At 41.4% G+C, this 20,814-nt stretch overlaps 1 protein-coding gene across 1 annotated transcript; it reads right to left on the bottom strand.

Annotated features, from left to right (window-relative positions):
- Positions 1 to 13,243: 13,243 nt before the first annotated feature.
- On the bottom strand, positions 13,244 to 16,122 carry CGA (glycoprotein hormones, alpha polypeptide). Its single transcript, XM_058802661.1, has 3 exons — positions 16,023 to 16,122; positions 14,903 to 15,087; positions 13,244 to 13,462 (listed from the first exon to the last, which is right to left on the bottom strand). The coding sequence occupies exons 1-3, from the start codon at positions 16,120 to 16,122 to the stop codon at positions 13,385 to 13,387; spliced, it is 363 nt and encodes a 120-aa protein (XP_058658644.1). The 3' UTR covers positions 13,244 to 13,384.
- Between the last annotated feature and the right edge of the window lie 4,692 nt (positions 16,123 to 20,814).

The following is a 20,814-nucleotide window of genomic DNA, read 5'->3' as shown; positions in this document are numbered from 1 at the left end:
AGGGGCTGACCCTCATTGTTGGACTGATGGTTTAGCACCAGGCACCATAATGGGTCACAACTCAGGGTGAAAGTGGGGAGTGCCACTGGAGGGCAAGAAATCTGGGCAATAACCTCACTGAAAACCGGAAGTGACTGGGCAGAGAGTGTTTTAAATTTAAAAAATCCCCAAATGTAATGAATTTTAAAGGAATGAAAATTCAGTTTTGTGGAGATGGAAGAAAGAACATGCTCTTCCATGTTAGAAGAAACAAGAAAATGAGGATTTGGTGGGGTTTCTTGTTCATTTAGAGTGGCTTTTTGAACTTTTTTTCTGTTTTTCCAGCGATTTCCTCTTTGTTCATTCTATATTGCCATCGTTAAATGGCAGTGTGAGGACAAAGCAGAAACTATGTGAGGAGAGCAAACAGTGAAAATGTGGCTTTAAATTGTGGTTTAAGAGCTGAACCGTGATAACTATTTGAAGAACTTCACTTATTCTATATGTTTGTTGCTTTGAGGTTTTTATTAAAAAAAAAAAAAAAAAAAAAAAAAAAAAAAAAAAAAAAGAAAAAACTTCAAAATATATTTCTGACTTCCAAACAAACCTGGTGTTTATTTGACAGGCTGAACTGTCTTTGTTGTTATCTGCAGTCTGTGTTTTTGTAATTGCATAGAATCGAATACTTACTGAATCCACACCATAGGAAAGGCAGGAAGTGCTATCACTTAGGTAATAATGTACTCTCAACAAGGCACATCTTGCAATCTCTGCGTGTTACATTTCCAAACACCCAAATATTCCAATGTCCTGCATGGAAATAGTTAACAAAGCTGTCTCCTTCCATGGCAGCTCACATTTTAGCTCTCTTGAGCAAGCAAATCCCAAGAGAAAATTCTGCCTTAAAAAATCATGATGAAGATGAAAAAGTCAGCCCTTTCAGTTGTTTGAAGCCTGAGCTTTAAAGCCAATTATAATTCAAATTATAAATAGTCTATTTCTGCCTCACATTTTAAAGAACTGTGAAACGCCAGATGGCTTTTCTGTCGCTGTGCCCTGCCATATAAAATATATTTTTATGGTTTCTGATCTCACTACAAATAGGGTATGAGAATGATAAGCTGTTAATGTAAAAATAATTTTCCGTGTGAACTTGCCGTGTCTGGAGGCAGTTTCTCAGCAGGCTGGGAGATGCCCTGCTTTTCCACCACTGGATGGCATTGAAGGGCCATAAATACTCACACTGGGAACTGCAGAAAAAGAAAATTAGAACAGTGTGTCCAAAGCTTTTGGATTCTTAGTAATGCTTCTGTAATGTATTCATGCTTTCAAGGTTCCTAGGAAATAAATCTGGAAAGATAAAAAAACAGTTTCGGAGGAGAAAGGAGCTTTCCTCTGAGATGAAACTGAATATGCATGTAGGATGTGGGACAGGAGATCTGAAAGCAGCATTCCAATAAGGAGAATCCAATAGTAATATCTCGGCATCTCAGTCTACATCAACATTAATACAGGTTGGCAGGAAACAATATGATGCGTCTTCTGTTTTTCCTACCCAATATGGACCCAACGGAGAGAGAAAAAGTGAAAAGTATTACTTTGACCTTGGGTCTACACAGACACGGTCGTGCAACACCTGCGCACACAAAAAAGCTCTTTAAAGGGTTTCTGCCTTTGTGTTCCTTCTTTAGAGCTCAGCACCGTCCTACCGCCGGGCAGCATCATTAAATCCTCCCCATCTCACGGCTGAGCGGCTGAGAGGAGGCTGGGCCCGAAACCCCCTGGGGCCCCTTCCCACCTGAGCCGCCCTGCACTTCCAGCCCTCATTAACGATAAAGACAGACTGACCCTTCTCAGGGATCACACGAGCCCCCAGAGCGGGAGCAGCATTTGTGGGGGTGCAGCCCTGAGGGTCTGGGAGTGCGAGTAGGGCTGGGGTTGCAGGGACAGCGCTGTCCCACAGCAGCGGGTGTGCCCAGAGAGGGTCTGGGAGTGCGAGTAGGGCCGGGATTGCAGGGACAGCGATGTCCCACAGCAGCGGGTGTGCCCAGAGAGGGTCTGGGAGTGCGAGTAGGGCTGGGGTTGCAGGGGGGCACAGCGCTGTCCCACAGCAGCGGGTGTGCCCAGAGAGGGTCTGGGAGTGCGAGTAGGGCCGGGGTTGCAGGGACAGCGATGTCCCACAGCAGCGGGTGTGCCCAGAGAGGGTGAGCGCTGCTCGGACCAGGGGCTCTGCAGGCTGAGAGAGCCCAGCTCGCTTCAGGCCGGCAGCATTCGCTGGGTTTTACCAGGTAACACCTTTAAAGAAACACAGAGTTTGCACCTCTGCGGTACAAAGAAAAGTTTGGAAGAGGAGAGACGACAGAGCCACGGCCTCTGCTGTGTGAAGATGGAGTACAAGCAACAAAACACTCATCGGGAAAAGCTGTGATATTCTGGGCAGCCAGTGTTGCTGCCAAGTCTGTAGGGTTTGCTACGAAGTCTAGCTATGAATTTTTGTTCCCTCTTTAATTTTTTAAGTCTGTCTTGGGAAATCAGCCTTGCTGCAGCTTGCTGAGAGTGCGGTTGGTGGTGATTCTGGCCACACTTGCCCAGAGGTGTTTGTGTTCCTCAGGCTGTGCTGCCTGGAGTGCTCCTCACGGTGTTTGTGGTGGGGTGCCCAGGACTCTTTGCTGCAATTTAATTCCATTTGGGGTATGATGGCAACAGGATATGTTGCCTTTTGGTGAGGATTTAACTCAGGTGCCTGCAGGTAAAAAGGGGTGAGGTCTAAGGATACCTAGGTTAAATGGTGATCTTCTCTAGTTGTTATACAGAGTGTCTTACAGCAAAAAGAAGTTGATGTGGCTAAATCTTCCTATTGCAGTGAATATGTCTGTAGTATTCAAGTACCTTATAAAAATATATGTATACTCTATAATAAATACAGTAAATAGTGTTTAATAAAGATATAAAAAAGTATTATGTTATATATTTAAATATTCATGTCCCTAAAGATGTGTCCTTTGTTCAGAGAAGATCCCCAGTGGCATGTGGGGTGAAGTCCTCACAACAGCCTGGTGGAATCTTAGCACCCAGTTACAGACAGCTTTTATGGGTGCTTGGTTGCTGGTTGTCTGGAGAGGCTCACATGGGTCCCTGGTTCTGACATGATAACGTGTAATTATCTCTCCAATGTAGTTTATGAAGCCTAAAAAGAAAATAGAGGAGGTACAACAGTCCTGCCTGTACAACCTTTTTCTCCCAGCCTGGGCTCTGTTCAAACCAGGGCTTGAGGGCAGGGAGCTCTCCCAGGGAGCAATCTTCTGGTCTTCTTTCATAGCAGTCTGCTCAGGAGACTTATCAGACATGGATCTTGTCCAAACCCTCCTCCTGTAAGGCCTATTTTATCTTACCTGAAGAGGTGGAAGCAGGTGGAGTTGTTATCAGTCTTAAACTACTATCGACTATGCACAAGATTTTCTACCCAGCCCATTGAAACAGGGTTTTACAATAACAGAAGCAGAACAACTTCTTTTCTTCCTGTGGAAGAAAACAGTAACCATGTTTTTGACACTTAGTAGTATAGTGCAATGTAAAACAGAAGAAATAGGAAACATCAAGGGCAGAGTTTTAACTCTAAGTATCAAAACACTGAATTGGGTTTTAGAAACTACAAAGCACAGTTCAAACACATAGTAATTTCTCAACAGAGATTATGCACACAACAAAGGCATTGTGTTCTGACACATTCCCCATGTAGGAATCCCAGCGTTATCTTTGCCTCATGGCCATTCTGTAATGAAGCAGCTAAAAAGGAACAAATCTTCCTCATTACCTCCAGTACCCTCACAGCCCTATGGACACCCAGAATCACATCAGCCACTGAGATCAGTTGTTCTATGGTCACCTCCTTTTGCCTGTGGAGCCCTTATACCTAGATCAAGAGCCAGGAACTCAATTCATCCTTGAGGTGATCTGCAACACAACGCTGGATGGATCCAGAGCATAACCACTGGAATAATTTGTATTGTCACCAGCTTTCTCTTCCCAAGCACTTCACAGAAACCTAATACATCCATGGCACCAGCAAAAAGCCCCTGGGCTGATGCAGCCCAAGGATGGAGAAAATGAAGAGCACAGAAAGGCAAGTTGTTATAGTAAATAGCACCATGCTGTCTCCATGTTTATTATTCTGAACACTCTGCTGGTTTGCAGTCTCCCCACTGCTAGACCACACATCTAGAGAAAAATTATGTTTTCTCTTCTGCTTGGGACAGAAATTATTCAGTAATGCCAAGAAACTAGAAGACATCCTTATTAGGAATACTGGTGCACTGTGAAACCCCGTATCATTGCCCCAGCAATGGTTAATGCCTCATGCCCAAGAAAAGGAAAAAAAAATTAATAAAACCTATCAGAAACAAGTATTTGATCTGACCAAAAAGCAATAAAAAGATCCCATTCCTTCTAATGCCTACAGGGCCAAAATCCTGATTTGTTTATGCTTCCCATTATCTTTGCATTTATGACTGTAAATGTTACTAATGGCTATGCAATTACCCATCTCTTTTAAGCATTAACTTAGAGCTCTTTCAGACTTCTACCTCCAGCTCTGTGCTTGGAGGCTCCATCAGCTGGAGCTATTTCCCCTGGGCTCTCAGGCAACTGTGCACCCTTATGTCTTCCAGTAATACATGGCTCAGTGTTCTGCCCTTTTATTTATTTTGTGACTTTTCAGAATTGCTTTGCTGTTGTATCCTCCTCTGGGAATATATTTACATGAAAGGAACATTATGAACCACTTAGTATAAAGACTTAAAAGAAGTGAAATGACAAACACATGTACAAACATAGTTATTCCAAATCAAGCTAACTCAAAAACCTGCAGGGGAAAGAAAAATCATTCTCCCTTCACACCTTCATCTAGCCTTACCTTACTTAAATTATCAAGTGTAGACTTGTGTTAAGGTGTGAGAACAAGGAATAATATTCTCTATCCCTGTCTGCTGAGGATGACACCTGATGGGCCTGGCACTCACTAGAGTATCACTATGAAGGAGATGGGCAGAAAATAATGATGGGGAATAAAATGGAAATTAAAAATAAAACAGCAAACAAACGAGAAATAGAGCATGTTGGCTTTTCCTCTTTAAACACTGATTCCCTTAGCTGTGATGGCGTGGTAGAAGTTACAATGATCATACAGGCTAGCAGTGACTTAGCAGTTACTAGAGTCATTTCTGGAAGAAGGAGAAACAGGGACAGGAGCTGTGTTTGGAGTGTTGGTTTTGTTTCTGGACTCACCCTTCTCTAGGCTGTCTCCATGCAGAGGTGTAGGAAGTTCAAACCTTTCTGTCTCTGAGTCAAACTATAGCTAGTCTTGCTCCAAAAGAAAATACCCGAACAAAATGTTCAAGAAACGAAAGCTGACTCCAAACCCTGCAGCAGAGGATAGGCAGTCTCAGCAATCACCAGGGGATTGTTCAGTCTCTATCAAGCAGCAGTGTGAGACAGCTTGAGCTGGATACTAAGATTTGGGGTGTTTTACTATTATAATACTGCAGAAGATGGAGACATGCCAAAATAATGCCTAAAGAGTGTTTTTAGAGAAGCTTAAGTTGCCACAAAATTGGAGAAAAAGTTTCTTTTACAAAGTAAAAGCCAGCTAAAGGATAGAAAACAAAGGGTAAAGCTGACTTGGACCTTTTACTTACAAGAATCAGTTTTAGTCAACATAGTAATCAGAAACCTAGAGAAGGAAATCCTCTGTGACAGTTCCAGATTCATAGATTGTACTAAACCCTTGTTCAGGCAGCCAACATTTATGCTGAAGGTGAAGAAACCCAGAAAGAGCAGACAAACCAAAATGGTCAAACAGATGTTGGATGAACTTCAGAGCATATAAATATAAGTTAATACTTTTAGGGAAAAGTAAGCCAAACCACAGATGATGCCAAATGCAGAACTGGAAGTGACATGCCAGAAAAAAAAAAAAAATTAAGAGTCATTATGTACAAGTCTCTGGTCTCACAAGTCTCTGGGCAGCAATATAAGATAAAACAGTATCATGAAAAAGGGAACCAGAATAAGACAGAGGGTATCATTTTACTGCTTCATGTAACTTTGGTATTACCACACTGGAGTACAGGTCAGGGTCTGCTTTCTGCATCTCAGGAAGGGTGAAGTAAAGTTAAAGCAGGTATGGGGGAAACCAATCAAAATGATCAAGCAGCTGCCTTACAAGGAAAGCCCTAAAAATTCTGGGGTTTTGTGAAAGAGAAGACAATGCTAAAAACAGGAACAGTTGAGTATTACAAAATAATTAAGGGAGTATCTAGGAAATTAGTTTAAAATAGAGTAAGTAATTATTATACTTCTCTTACTTATTGTGACAGGAAGTTATGAAAGCACATAATATCAGCAGGTTCAAACCAGAGTGGATAAATTAATACAAAAGAAATGCATGGGTAGATCCAAAAAGAGCAAGGCAGAGATGTAATCCCTAGCAGTCCCCAGTAAACCAGTGTGGGTACTGGCACATGTGGGAGTGATTCTGGGATACTGTGGGAGTGGCACAAGGGAAACCAACTGCAAGAAATGGCCAGAGTCTTGTGATCCCACAAAAAACATCTGATACTGCCAGAGTCAGAAACTGAGTGCTTGGGTAGAAGGATGATTGATTTGACCTGAAAGATGTTTCTTATGCTTTTAGACCACCAAAATTATTCAGAAAGACAGATTATTTTAAAAACAAATTATAAAATCAATAAACCCCAAATTCTCAAGAAATTAACACCAAGCTGAAGTCCTCTCCCAAAGCAAATTTCCTGGCCTTTTGTTTCCCACAACCATAAGAACAGTGGTTTCTCTCATACCCCCAGACCTAGCATGGTTTGGCAGAGCAGTAACTATTAGATTTACTGCTTACACATGTGTGCAGATAATGAGACGGCATCTTACTCCAACCTGACAGCAGGCCAAGTGCTGGGTTAACATATGTCAGAGACGTGGGAGACTGCAGAGCAACTGCAGAGCAAACCCCAGAAATGGTGAAATCCTCCAGACACCTGTTATAACAGATACCTGATTAACTGTTAGTTTTATTTCATCACCAAGTGAGTTTACAAGTTTCCTGGCATCATCTTCAAATCAATCTTTTTTTATGGCAATTTCCATTGATGCCCTTCCCGCCACTGCAAGAGACTCCTGCTATGCATGCATATATTTAAGTGAATTCCAAATTAGTAAGGAGCTTTTTCCCAGCTATAAAAGGGAGACAGCCTGTGCTTTTCCGGAACAAGCCCTGGGATAACCTCTTTTCCCCTCACCACTAATAAAAAACATTGTTCAGGCAGTGTTAAAGGAAGGGAAAAGGACTTCTCACTTGGAACTTATCAGTCTTGCTAGGAGTAAGAGGTCTGGTCTGAAATGTCAATTCTGGTCTGAAATGTCAATTCATTAAAATCCCTACAGCTTGAGAGCTTTATCCTTCTGCCAAGCAGATGCCCTTCCTGCTCTCACCTGCTGTGGACTGGAAATGGAAAGTCTTGTCAGCCTGGCACCTGGAAGCAGTGAGGTCCTCACAGTGTCTGTCTGTCCACCCAGGTGTCCAACAGTTGCTCCTCAGCAAATGTTTAACCCTCTGGTCAGTTATGAGTATTTTTTGGATAAAGGGTAATGACCTCAGCTCTTGGCAGGTCTTAGCAGGTCTGTGAAAATAAACACCTACTAGTGGTAAAATATAAAAATTGGGATCTGGCCAAAAAGAAGTTGGTAGCACCCCTAAGAAAACATGCTGGATGGACAAACAGCAGCCCTGGCTCTGGCTAATGGCTCTGCAGCAGCTCAGGGGGCACCTGACAGGCCCTCCAGGTGGAAGAGGGGTTTGCTGAGGACATAGCAAAATGGATTTTCAATGAGACGTGGCACAGATAGTCAGGAAATCAAGCTTCACTAGCCCCTCTGCTCACAGAACGAATTTTGTAAATTTCCGGCGTTCTTCTTTTCTTTGCTGATTTATGTCTGGCTGATTTATGTCCGGAGAGAGATAGCTCAGAGATGACATTTGCTCGGTTTCTCGGCTGTTTAGGCTTGTAAGGTTTTCTGTGCTGTTTAGGCTGTTTAGGTGGCCTGGAAAGGCCCAGGGATGGCCTTGAAGAGCCGACGCTTCAAAGGACGAGGAGAGACTTCTGATCTTGTCTCGGTCTTGGTGTTTATTAATTGTTTATCTAAAAGATTTTCTTTCAGCCCGACAGAGGTCTGCACAGCAAGTCAGCCATGGGCACACTCCCGAAGCCCCCGGGCGGTCACTTATCTTTATACCCTAAGTTACGTGTACAATATTTATCATTTCTCCCCAATGCCTTCTACCCTTATTAACCGGTGCACTTTTAGTAATGACCAATCCCAAAGTGCCACCACCATGACAGAAGATGGAGGCCAAGAAGAAGAAGAAGAAGGACAGGACACGCCCCAATTCCTCCATCTTACTTCTTTAGACCCCCCTGTACCAAAATCCTAAACCCTGTGTTTTACACTTTAACTAACTTATCCCTTCACCATTCACCCAGTGAATTCCTCCCAGTCCTCATACAGGTCTCATCTCCTGTGTAGGATCAAAATCCTGCCACCAGACACTTCTGGCAACATTCCAGGATTCCCGAGCCCCCCAAGGGTATTCTCGGCCTCTCTGCACCTCCATCCTGAGGTGCTGAGATCCCACAGAATTTGTTATTAGGACTGTGGTGATGTAAGTTTATATAGGTCACTGTGACAGCAAAAATATATCATTTTTATCTTCAGTCTGCTTGATATTCAGCATTTTTAATCCACAGTATCAGTCTGACTGATTCATTGTTACTTATAAACCACACTGACAAAGACTTCATTTTATCTCCATGCACGAATACCCTGTTCCTAAAATGTAGAAGATGTACATTGGCTATCTACATAAACAGGGGATTAGTTTCTCTTCTGATTTTATGACATTGTTTGTCCGTGCCCTCTTGAATATATATGACCAACTGAGCCTCTATTTCAGCCATTTTATAATGCAATGAAATTGTATTGTGCTGGTTTTACTGTTTTTCTTTTTTTTTCTGCAAATATGGTATTTAATCCCTACAAATATAAATCTAGTCTTCCAGCACTCCTATTCATATCCCATTTATTCTTTATTATGGTCTGCTGTATTACCTTCCTTATAATATGTAGCATTGTTTTTCCTAGTCCTGACTGTAAGTGGGCCCACTGATCTACCATTGCCACTCTTTCAGCCATGGCCTGGATTTTTGCTCTTACTTTCAAATGTAAAGAAACACATTCTGACCTCATTCTGACAATGACCTAAGAAAATGTATTCAAATAATATACGCCAAAGATGTACAGTTTGGCTGCTGAATCCTGTGGACTTCAGGACTCACGGATTTCTCTGGGCTTACTGGTGCAGCCCAGCTGTGGGCACACAGGGACTCTCCATCCCAGTCTGTTAGACACAGCTCCTGTCCTTGTGTGCAGGTTTGTCCAGCAGAAAAGATGAGCACTTGTCCCAGAGAGGCACCACGGAAACTGCACAGAGATTACCCAGCAGACCACTGCCTTCAGCCATACTCACATAAACACAAACAACCCTCACCCTCCTCCTTTCCAGCTGATGAGGACTGAAATCCTCTATGAAAACATATGTGTCCTCACTTTTGAGATTCATGAGTGCAGTTGCATTCGCACTTCCTTGAATATCAGCTCAGCTTGCCTGGGCTCCCCTACCTAGACCAAGTGGGTCTCCTCCTACTCTCCAGACAGTCCAGCTTGAAGTTTGCTAGCAAGAAAATGTGTGGACCACACATTCATCTCACAAGCCTCTCCACAGTCATGGATTCCTTGAATTTAGCACAGCTTCTCTGTCCACTCATGCCCAGATCCTGTGTCGCTTTATTCAGCATGATCTCAGACCTTGAATCCTCCCAGGTTCAGGCTTCCTCCTGCTCATCAATTAGTCCAGCTTAAAATTTGTCATACAATTACACATACATGTCCATACAGGATTAAATTAACTAGGGGAAAAAGAAGAATATTTTTTAATTTACATGTGCTAATATTTAAACCTCTCCCACATAAATATACACCCTGGTCCCTTCAATTGCTGACAACTTGACCTACCCACTGTCCCTCCAATTGGAACAACTCTGATGTCTAGAGGAAAATAATTCCATCCCAGACGATGAGTGTTCTCTTTTAGAATGATAGAATCGTTTCACATGGAATAGATCTTTAAGATCATCTAATCTAGCCATTAACCCAGCCCTGCCAAGTCCCTTACTTAATCATGTCCCTAAGTGCCACATTTACACGTTTTTTAAACACCTCCAGGTTTGGTGACTCCACTCCCTGTACAGCCTGTTCCAGCGCTTAACAAGTTTCTCTGTGGAAAAATGTTTGCTAGTATTCAGTCCAAACCTCCCCTGCTGCAACTTGAGGCTACACCTCCTGCCCTATCACCTATCATCTGTTACTGAAAGGGGAAAGGGAAAGAGATAGAGCCTCACCTGGCTACAGCATCTGCTTAGGGAGTTCTAGAGCTTGGTAAGGTCTGCCCCGACCTTATCCTGCTGGCATATTGGTCTCGCTAGTTGCTGTCACCAAGAACTGTGGGTTCCTTCTCCTGTTCACTTAAATCTTGCAGCACTCACACATGGGATACAAAGTTTTGCCCAGTCCCCAAGCACCCACGGAACCGACAGGAGGCTCATTCCCCCTTCCCACTGTTTAGGAAGCCCAGGATGCCCCGCACTGCCCCAGTGTCATCCCTAATGGCCCATCGGCTCGGGGCTGAAGGGGTCTGGTCTGTCTCCTTGTTTCCCTTACCCCCTGCTGATAAGTTTGTGTATCTGCGTGCTTATTCCATCCCTTTCCTTGCTCTGTGTTGCTACTCCTGAACCGAAAAGTTAGAGCCAGGGAACTTAAAGAGGCCGGCGCTCCCCCATTCCACACAGCCTCCAATACACACTCTGCAAGCTCTTGGTGCCCGAGGTCGCCTGAAGGGGAGAGGGATCCGTGACTTGAGGAGTTCACGACTAAAGCAAAAGAAAAGTCCCTGAAAAAAACGCCAGGCATCCTAGCAGGACACAGGGCTAGAGCATCTCTCTCTCTGTCTTTTTTTTTTTTTTTTTTTTTTAATATAAAGCATGGATTTCACTCTAATTGGTATTTCTATGGTTTTACAACCCGAAATATGGACGTTGATTCAGAAGTTGCAAACAAAAGTTTATTGTGCGGCTACTGTGGGCAGCACAAGCATAGGTAGACAAGCAAGTGTTGGATTCTGCCGGAGGAGTTGATTGAGTAAGATGTCATCCAGGAAGGTCGGCAAAACAGAAAGGCACATCACTCCTGCAAGCAAACTTCAGGGAACCTGTTTCCCTGCTCTCCTTCTCAGTCCTGTCAAAGTTATGAGCAAATACAATACCATTCCCAAAGGTAATCATCAGCTTCAAATCACTCGTCTCTCATTGCCCAGAAATCCCAGGTAGGACCTGGCTTTCCTGCAAAAGTAGCCACATCAATCACATTTAATAAAATTGTACAGCAGCTTGGAATTGTGAGTCAGCTACAGCAGCTGCTTGACATGTATTCCCACAATGTTCGAGTGATGATCCAGAATGAGAAATTAGACTCCTCATCCTGAGAACCTGTACTGCTGGTGTTACTAAGCTAATCCTAAAGACTATCCTACTGAACTTTCTCTCCTCTGACCAAAAGTAACGTGGAAACAACTGAGACTTTGATAAAACACTAAGGGGAAAGCTTTCCAGAAAATTTTCCAGAATAATAAGAACAGTGAAGCAACTTGATCAGTCTCCTTCATAAATCGGTTTTTTCAAAAGCAAGTCAGGCAAAACATCTCCCAGGAATGGCACGGTGAAGCTGGACATAAGAGAGGGTTAAGGGGTTAAGGTGTGGAGATCAGCTTGGTAAAGTTTATTGAACATAAACTGAAAAACGCTTCTCTAAGCACCTCATCTCCTCTACAAACGAAAAGCCTTTTCTTCTCCACAAAGCCCCGCGATTGTATTCTTAGCAAATAGCACTGAATTTGCACTCCAGTAGACAGAAGGGGGCGTGATTGATGGGTTTAAACCATCATTAGAAACCAATCTCTTTAGCTCCTCAAGTTCCCCATCACAGCTTAGCCCTGGGGGTCCGTCTAAACTGCTTCAGTCATTTGGCATCGGCACAGGTATCAGGCACGGCCGTGGCCCGGGACACAGCAGCCACCCTCGCAGCGTCACTCAGGAAATCCTCCCTGACCCCACTGGAATCTCTTACTGCTGTCCTCACAGCTACAACTGCAGAGAAATCCCCCACAAATACATCTGAGGCTTTTTGGGTCACCACATTTAAACTCTTGCAGCCAGTGACCAAAGCAAGGATGATGTGTTCACCCCAGAAATTAGGATGAAGAGCAAAGAAATTCATTCACTTCAGTTCCCATGGGCAGGCTTCAGACCTGAGAGCAGCTCTTCCAGAACCCCCGATGCAACCCACTACAATTAAAGTTTTTGATACTAATGTCAGGTGTAATGAGTACATATTCTGTGGTCCTCTTCTCACCTAACACATTTCCTACCTTTTCCATTTGTATACCTGGGTCTAGCACAAGGCATTTGGGAATTACTAAAGCTCTATGCCTTGATGAAGACAAGCAAAAGGTAAGCAGCTTAAACAGCTAATACTCTTGTATGACTACTCTATTCCACCATTGCTACATGAAAATGTACAAAAATTCTTTATACTGTTTGATTTTGCATCATTTGCCTATCTTTATGGGAGGAGATTAAACTCAGAGAAATATAAAAGATGGCACAGAAAGACAGAGTACTGTGCATAGATTATATTATACTATACCATTATACTTTCTGTCCATTAGGTAAAATAAATATGGAAGAAAAGCAGGAGGAACAATATATTGCTACTTCAAAAAAATTAATCATTAAGTGAATAAGGGGAAAATAATTCTTCTGTTCAGTTTCCCATCCTTCTCTCCCCTTTTCCCTCTCTCTCCCATTAAAAAAAAATCTAGAAATCTAGAAATTTAAATTGCATCAGAATCTAGTTTTTTCTGTTAAGTTAATAAATCACCATTTTCCTCAATAAACATTGATGATTTAAGTGACAGTTTATTTTAAAAATAGATCAAGCATTTGGTCATGCAAGTGCTGTATTTTATCCCTAATGGAAATAATTACACTTACTTAAATGCATGAAGAAGCAAGGAGGAAATAAAATAGCCATCTATCTTATCCAGAGGTCTACCCAGAGTCTTTACCAGAAAACATAAGGTTTTACACTGTGGTGCTGTAAAAGCCGAAAACAAATGTTCCATTCACTGTTGTCCTGTTGTCCTTGACCATTAACAAAGGGACAGGCTTTAGGATTTATGGTAGTAGCAGGTACTGCAGTGACAATCTGTATGGTTCTCTATCTTCACATTGTCCTTAAGGGTAATCTTAAAAAGAGAAAACACATACATAAAACAAATAATTAGGATCAGCTAAGCAGTAAAAACAGTATTGTCAAGTAAAATATGTCTGAAAACTTCTTCTTAACTAAAAGTACACAGGCCCTTTGGGGTACATGTACTAGAATGACCTCAACACCAACCTATGAAGCTGCATCATCACTCTTCTTGGAGCTGTAATGTGAAAGTTTTCAGTAGTGACATGCACAGTGACACAATATGCTGCTCTTTAACTTGGACATTCCTTAAAGCGTCTCATTTTCCAAAAGCATCTAGTAACCAATCTATGGAAAATCAGAAAGTGTCCTTAAAATACATCACATAGGAATTACAAAAACAAAGGCAACAAACACAAGAGTCACCTTTATACTTAATCTCAACCAAATTCTAGCTGCTGCCTCAGGGCACATATAGCATTGTCGGTGTAGAGTAAGATCTATGTTGTCCTCAGGTGAAGAGCCCGGATTGGTTCAGCAGAGTTTAAAGTCAGGTGTCCAGCTCTCATCACAGCCAATGGAGACCCAGTGCTCTCCTCAGCTGCACCCACTGAGCTGTCCATTGTCATTTGAGGGGTCAGAGGGGATCTCACCAAGCCTCCAGCTGTCACTCTAGAAACACTTTCATGGGTTCTGTGTCTGCCAGCCATACCCATATGACTTCAGTACTCTAAGGTATTTCAAATGCACTGAGTCTGTGAGTGGGTAACTGAGCTGAGCCTCTAGCCTGATTCAGGCCACCACAGGATAGACACCTTAGCTTGTTTCAACTAGCTCACCATTTATTACATAAAATGTAAGGTTTCTTCACTTGGAGCAGAAACACTCCCAAAATAATCAGAGTTAGAAGAAATTTTAAAAGATCCTTCCAGGTGAATGTTAAATGCTCACAGTACTTGCACACAAGTTCCCTCTTGGTTATACTATGAAAAAGTAAAACACCATCTCAATTAATCTAACGAGCACAGATGGCTTTGGTCCCTCATTCCCATACATGTAATTGATAGTATTGACCAGGCACCTTCCCAGAGAACTCCTTTCTATGCAGGAAAGACACAAGGCAATTGACTTATTAAAATCACATAAACACTGCATAGCATTTAAGGGGAGGGTGCACATCCAGGAGAGCTGAAAATACTGGGACAAGTCCACCACCAGAGCTGCAGGTGTCATGAGACAAAGCAGTTTCACAGAATTCAGTGTCACTGCACCAATTGCCTCATCCCAGCTGAATATCAGACACATACTGGTTGATGATTTAATTTCTTCTTTATAAAAAAGAAAGAACCAAGGCATAAAGGACATAAATGACAAGGATTCTTCAAACTGCTCTCCAGTGTCCTCCAGCAAAACCATATTCTTTACTATTCAGTGCTTCACCTTAATATTGCATTCTAAAAGAAGCTAAAGCAGACCTCATTCTTACTCTCACCTTGGTAAAAGCCTTTGCTACACAGCATGTTGCTTCTGATGTAATGTTCTTTGGAACAAGCATGGTCTTCTTGGACCTCATTGGAGTGGGATAGGCACGGGAGAAACAGCACCCAGTGCACTGGTAAATGGGTGCTCCTGGCTTGGAAAAGAATCTGTTCTCCCCTAGCTTGCACTCTGGACAGCCTGCCATAAAAATATAAGGAAGAGGATTTTACTTGGTTTCCAGATGTACTTTTATTTTCAAAAAGAAAGGGAAAGTGCAGGCCATAAGAGGAAGCACAAGCCACATTCTGTTGCTTGATGTCTGCAGAACAGAAAAGCACAACACAAAAGATCTCTTCAGGTTTTTTCAACTCTGCAACACGCACCAGCTGTAAAACTAGGCTGTGACTTTCTAGGTAAACCATAAGCACTACTGGATCTTTTCTGGTTTTCTTTTCAATTTTGTTGATACTTGGGAAGGTTTGTTTCTGTCTACAGCACTAACTATTCCTAGAAAACTTCCTACTAGCTGTAGACAGTTAAAAGCACCAGCAGGATTTGTAGTGCTTCTTAAACACTGCCTGTTTTTAGCAAGATTTTGTTATAGAATACTTTTAAAGCATTCAGTGGTACCAAGATTTTTGTACATCACAATTTTTTATATTTTATTTAAAGCTAAATAAAAAACCCTGCAACCTCCAAAGTACCCTTAAAATCTAATATATGTCTTTCATAGAATGCTACACCATCAGCATCCCATATTCTGGGATCTTTGTAGGAAAAATATTCTGCATATTATGAGGAAAAGCTGTGGTTCTGCTGTTCCTATTGTTACATTGTAATTTAGTTCACAGGAGTACAAGAAACCAAACATTTCTATTCAATAGTGTTTCAAGGATTAAGTTTACCCATATCAACTTGAGGACATGGTCATCTCGGACATCGTTGACCAGGAGAAATTAAATTTAGGGAAGAAATAGGAAGCATGCTCATAGTGAAATTATCTTGATTTATTATACCCTCATTGTCAATAAATGCAACTGAATAATAAAATTTATGACCACATTTATAAAATGTGAAAATTTAATTAATACTCTTTATAATTGTTCTATTTCTGAATGCTGAAAGCAGCTTACCCTGCATGAGAAACTCTCCATCTGGGAAAGTATGAAGAAGATGTAGAAATACAGACAAAATGGTCAATGTGACAGCTGCATACTTCCCATAGCAATCCATGATCTGTCTAGAAATACAAATACACACATTTTTGAAGGCTGAGACCAAAGGCAGCATGAAAAGAACATGGCTCCTGCCTGACAGGGGTTACTAAATTGGAAAGAAACAAAGCTTATGAGCAAAACTGATATGCAGTGCTTTCCAGTGCAATGAATGAAGGCAGTGGAAACAAGCATCTTCCTAATAAGATAGAAAAAAAAAAATTAGAGGAAAGAGAATGATCTGGTGCTGAGCTAAGCAGAATGGCTAAGAGGCTGATGATGTGGTAGTCACCAGGCATCAAGGCTGGGTGCTGGGTACAAGTAACTTCATCTCCTCCCTCCCACCTGCCCACTGAGTCAGTTCATGCTGGCAGAAAACAGAGGATAAAGGAATTAAAAGCAGCCAATAACAATCAGGAGGAGAAAACATTGGCAACAGTTTTGGAAGCACTAGAAATAAGCATTTAGAAGAGGCATCCAAAAGTTCTGTGTATGCATGTAGGTTTGCATCTAGGCTCTGTGAAACCTGTGGTTTCCCTTCTCTGCTTGGACTTTTCCTGAAAGCTTTGGAAGCATTGAACATGGCTGTCAGGTTCCTGAGGAGCAGCTGCCAGCCCTCTGTGACCTGTTCCTTCAACAAGAGTCAGCTGTGTCTGCAGGAGAAAGGCAGCCCTTCACACCGTTTAGATCCACAACCTCTTATTGTCCTGCCAAGCATTTTGGGAACTGAATTGTACTCAACAGCATCTATGGAGCCAGCAGAGTGGATTGGCTGGACCTCTCCCTCCAGAAAATAAAGCACTTTTTATAAGGTTGTTTTCTATATATCCTCTTTCCAATCCCTTAGAGGGGTGTGACTGCTGGCAGACTTACTTGCACCGGAACACAATTCCACAGTTTAAGGTTCAGCCCTGCTCCATCCAAGGGAACATTCCCCAGACTGCAAGAAGTCAGCTGGAGGGTCTCATGCACCAGCAGAAGACAGACAGACTTTTCTAAATCTGTTGCTACATCATCGTGAGCCTTTTGATAGCCTAAATGCTTCAATAGCTCAAATAAAAGAAGCCAGCCACAGGAAGAACACCACAACACTACACAGATTATCCTGTTTTTCATGTTTTTTGCTGAAGGCACTGTGGCATCCTTCACCCTAATTTTTCCGAGAAGATATAATGCTATAATTTGGTACATTGTAATGTCTCAAGGGAATCCCAGAGGGAAGGTGTTTTACATTATATTAACCAAAAGGGGAATTGAAATTGCAGTTTTGCACTTCCTCTATTGAGTCAGATTTTCAGGCTCATACCAAAACCACCAAAGAGACCTGAAAATAAACCACAGATGTGATCTTCTCTACTTTTCCAGAGGAATAGCTGTTTTGTCTGATGGTCTTACTTGAATTTTCTGACTGTGCCCATGCTGCTAAACCAGTTAATGTTCTCACCACTCATTGCATCTCACTGACAAATCCAAGGAAGCTTCTACTTTGTTCTATTAAATATTATCTTTCTTGAGCTACTGGAACAATACATAATGCCTGAATTTCAGGAGCTCTTTAGAAAGATGGCAATTTTAAATCTTTCCCAGCAGATTAATTCTCACCTCATTACTTACAAGATCTTGTCTTTTTCTGTTAAAGACTCTAAAAGATGCTCTAATACCACAGGTTGTGTAGTGTTTGATATTTGACATCAGTTGCCACCATTGAGAAGGAGAAAAACACAAAGTTACTAATGAAGAAGTTTGGGACCCAATCCAAAATCAAAAATTATCAATGTTTAGCTGCAATTTAATTCTAGAGCCTCATTTTCTCTTACTTATAAAGTAAGCTTAACTCTAAGCATTGATGTTTTAGTCCCAAAGCAACTTTTAAGTTAATGCTCAAAGCAAAAACTTTGACAGAATGGTAGGAGGAGGAAACTTCTGGAAAAGAAGGAAAAGAGAATGTCAAAACATATGCAATTGTTCCTCTGTAGCAGTAATGAAAAAATAAAAATATATTACCTCCCTTGTTCAACAAGAATAAATGAGAGAAACTGCAGGATGGTGTTTGAAGATGAGCTGTCCTCAATGCTTGGTGGTAAGTTGCCAAAACTGATATATGAAAAAGTTGCACCTTTCTTTTATACCAGTAACAGCTAGATCATATTCCTCGCCCACATCTAAGCCATTGGATCAACTGTACAATTTCTCTAATGACTGAACATCACTTTATGTAATTACCAGCCCACCATGCTGATCTTATCTTCAACCTGACTTTCATAAGGATTATCTTTTTCTTATATAATGAAAAAAAGGTCAGATTGAGAGCACAAAGTCAGTGCTGTATGAGTTTCTGGGGGAACAGAAACACTGAACATCCATTTTTTTGCTACAGTTTTCAATTAATAGAAGCTCATTTTCAAAAAAGAACAAATTAATGTTTTCTAACACTTCTTTATTAACTGGGGAATATTATGAAAAATATATTATAAAACACTACTATAGGAATGGCATTGTTTTAGCAGAGAATTAAAAAAAGTGGAACAGTGATTGACACAAACACTTAGAAGAAATGTTAGCTTGTAAATTCCCCATTTGAATTTAATGCCCATAAAATGAATGCATGGATGAACATAAAAATGTAGAAGGAACACCTTTGTAAAGGTACGATTTCTTGCAGGATCTTATCCTGTTTTTAGAATAAAGCTAATGCAATGGAGGGACTTCTGAAAACTGCATCAGAGTGCAGGTTAGAGACTTGTAAGTCCTCAATTTCAAGTGTCAAGAGTCTGTGTAGAGCTGGCTAAATAGGACGGGTCTTACTCTGCCTTCTGGCACCGAGGCCAAGCAGTACAGCCCGGCTCGCATCCATTGGATGTTTCCCCTCCTCTTCCCAAAGGGGAGGCCAACATTCAGGTGCCTTTTGGGAACAGCCCCTGGCTATGCAAACAGCCTTGGGTCCGTGCTCAAGACCCTGCTGTGTTTCCAAGTCCTGGAGACTTGAGGGAGGTTCACTTCAGATGTAAAAGCTCACTGCAGAAGTGAAGTGCCTAAACCCTCGTTACTCACACTGGATTGCCCTTACAGACAGTGCAGAGAAATAGCCCTAAACATCTATTTCAGTGCAAGATTAAGCCACTTTTACCGTGTGCCTATTTTTCATCATTGAGAGCCCAGGGTAGCTGCCTTGGACTGACCACTGTTTTACCCGGAGAGATTTACAAATGTTTTATAGTTTAAAAAAATTCTTAAACGCCCAAAGGCTTAAAATTACCTTTTAAGGACCTGCTTTGTGTCACACACTGATGGAGATGGGATATTGAAAGAGACCCCCTGCAGCTTCTCGTGTTCCTATGAAAATGAGGCTTTTATTCACAAAACAATCATTCTCTTACAACAAGTTTATTGTATAGTTGGATTTGGTGAATTGCACCTCAGTAGATTTCTGCTCTTTGGTTTTCTTCTCCCTTGCCCTGACTCTCTTCTTAATAACAACAACACCCCCAGACTCCATTTGCTATTTCAGACACATTTATCGCAACCTTTATCACCTCTGCCTTCACTAACAACCTCATCTGCTTCAGTGTCAGACACCTTTTTCTCTTCTATTTGTTCAACTCATCACTGTAACAAAGTTAAACTCAAAACGATTGTCCCTAGCCTATGATTGGCTTGAAATTGGCTCCTGTTCCACAACTGAAGACTGATTTCTACCGCTGTAAGTTTGTCTTTTTTTTTTTTTTAATGTGTGCTGGTCTAATAAAAGATAAATGAATTTTTAAAATGTCTCTCTCCCCACAGTTTTTGTTTCATTTAATAACAAAAGCATACAGCTGAAATCTGAGAGCTATTGGTAAACATAGTTTATTGAGAAGTGCTTCCCTGGAAGAGAGACGCTTAATATTTCTTGTCATTCAAAGCAAATTGATGAAAATTGCTGAAGTTTATGGAGTGCCTCTGTCCTGCCCATTTCATACTCACCTCAGCTTGCAGTCCTTTGGGAAAGCCAGGATGGCTTGTAAAAGCCAGAAAACTGTTTTCATAACAATGAAAATAAGTAAACTTTGTATTGTATATTTAATATTTTCCTATGAATTGTAGCAAATCTTCTACTAGTAAAAAGCAAAAGCTATGCAAAACATTTCTTTCATGAGAAGGATTCCAGCACAGTGACAATGTTATCCCCACAGTGAAAAAAAAAAAATAAACCCACAACCTGCTACTCTTTCCCTATGAGAATGTATTAGGAAAAAATCTTGTGAAGTCAATGGAATTACACTGGCATAAAAGATAGTTTAAAAAAAGCTCCTATATTTATTAAGAGGATTTCTTACTTTAGCCGCTCCAAATCTCCAACTAAAAATACTTGGTCAAATCTGTCTTAATGTGTGAGTGAATGAGAAATGAGAGAAAGTGGCTCACTGTTTTGGAGGGGGAGAGGGCACCCTCTAGTTTATTAAATCACTTAGTGATACTCTCACAAGTATTTTTGCCACACTGATATCATGATTTCATGGCCTGTACAAGCACATGGATGAAAACAAAGGTAAATACGTACCCCAAACTAGACCATCGAATATGCTTTGCCAAGATCAGTATTTTGCCATTCTGCACTAGAAAAATGCAACAAATTGCTAAAATTTTCAAGTTTCTTTGAGGCCAGTGTGTTCCTAAATTGAGCTGGGACTCTATTAAGGAACATACATGACACTAAATATAGCACTTGTTA

The sequence above is a fragment of the Ammospiza caudacuta genome, chromosome 3 (assembly GCF_027887145.1).
Source record: "Ammospiza caudacuta isolate bAmmCau1 chromosome 3, bAmmCau1.pri, whole genome shotgun sequence".
In the NCBI taxonomy this organism is placed as follows: domain Eukaryota; kingdom Metazoa; phylum Chordata; class Aves; order Passeriformes; family Passerellidae; genus Ammospiza; species Ammospiza caudacuta.
This window is presented reverse-complemented; position numbering and strand designations above follow the sequence as displayed.

Coding starts and splice junctions, on each gene's coding strand:
- CGA (XM_058802661.1), bottom strand. CDS start 16,122: ATGGATTGCTATGGGAAGTATGCAGCTGTCACATTGACCATTTTGTCT. Junction 15,088..16,022: donor TGGAGAGTTTCTCATGCAGG/GTAAGCTGCTTT, acceptor TTTTTATGGCAG/GCTGTCCAGAGTGCAAGCTA. Junction 13,463..14,902: donor TAGCAAAGGCTTTTACCAAG/GTGAGAGTAAGA, acceptor TCTCTTTTTAAG/ATTACCCTTAAGGACAATGT.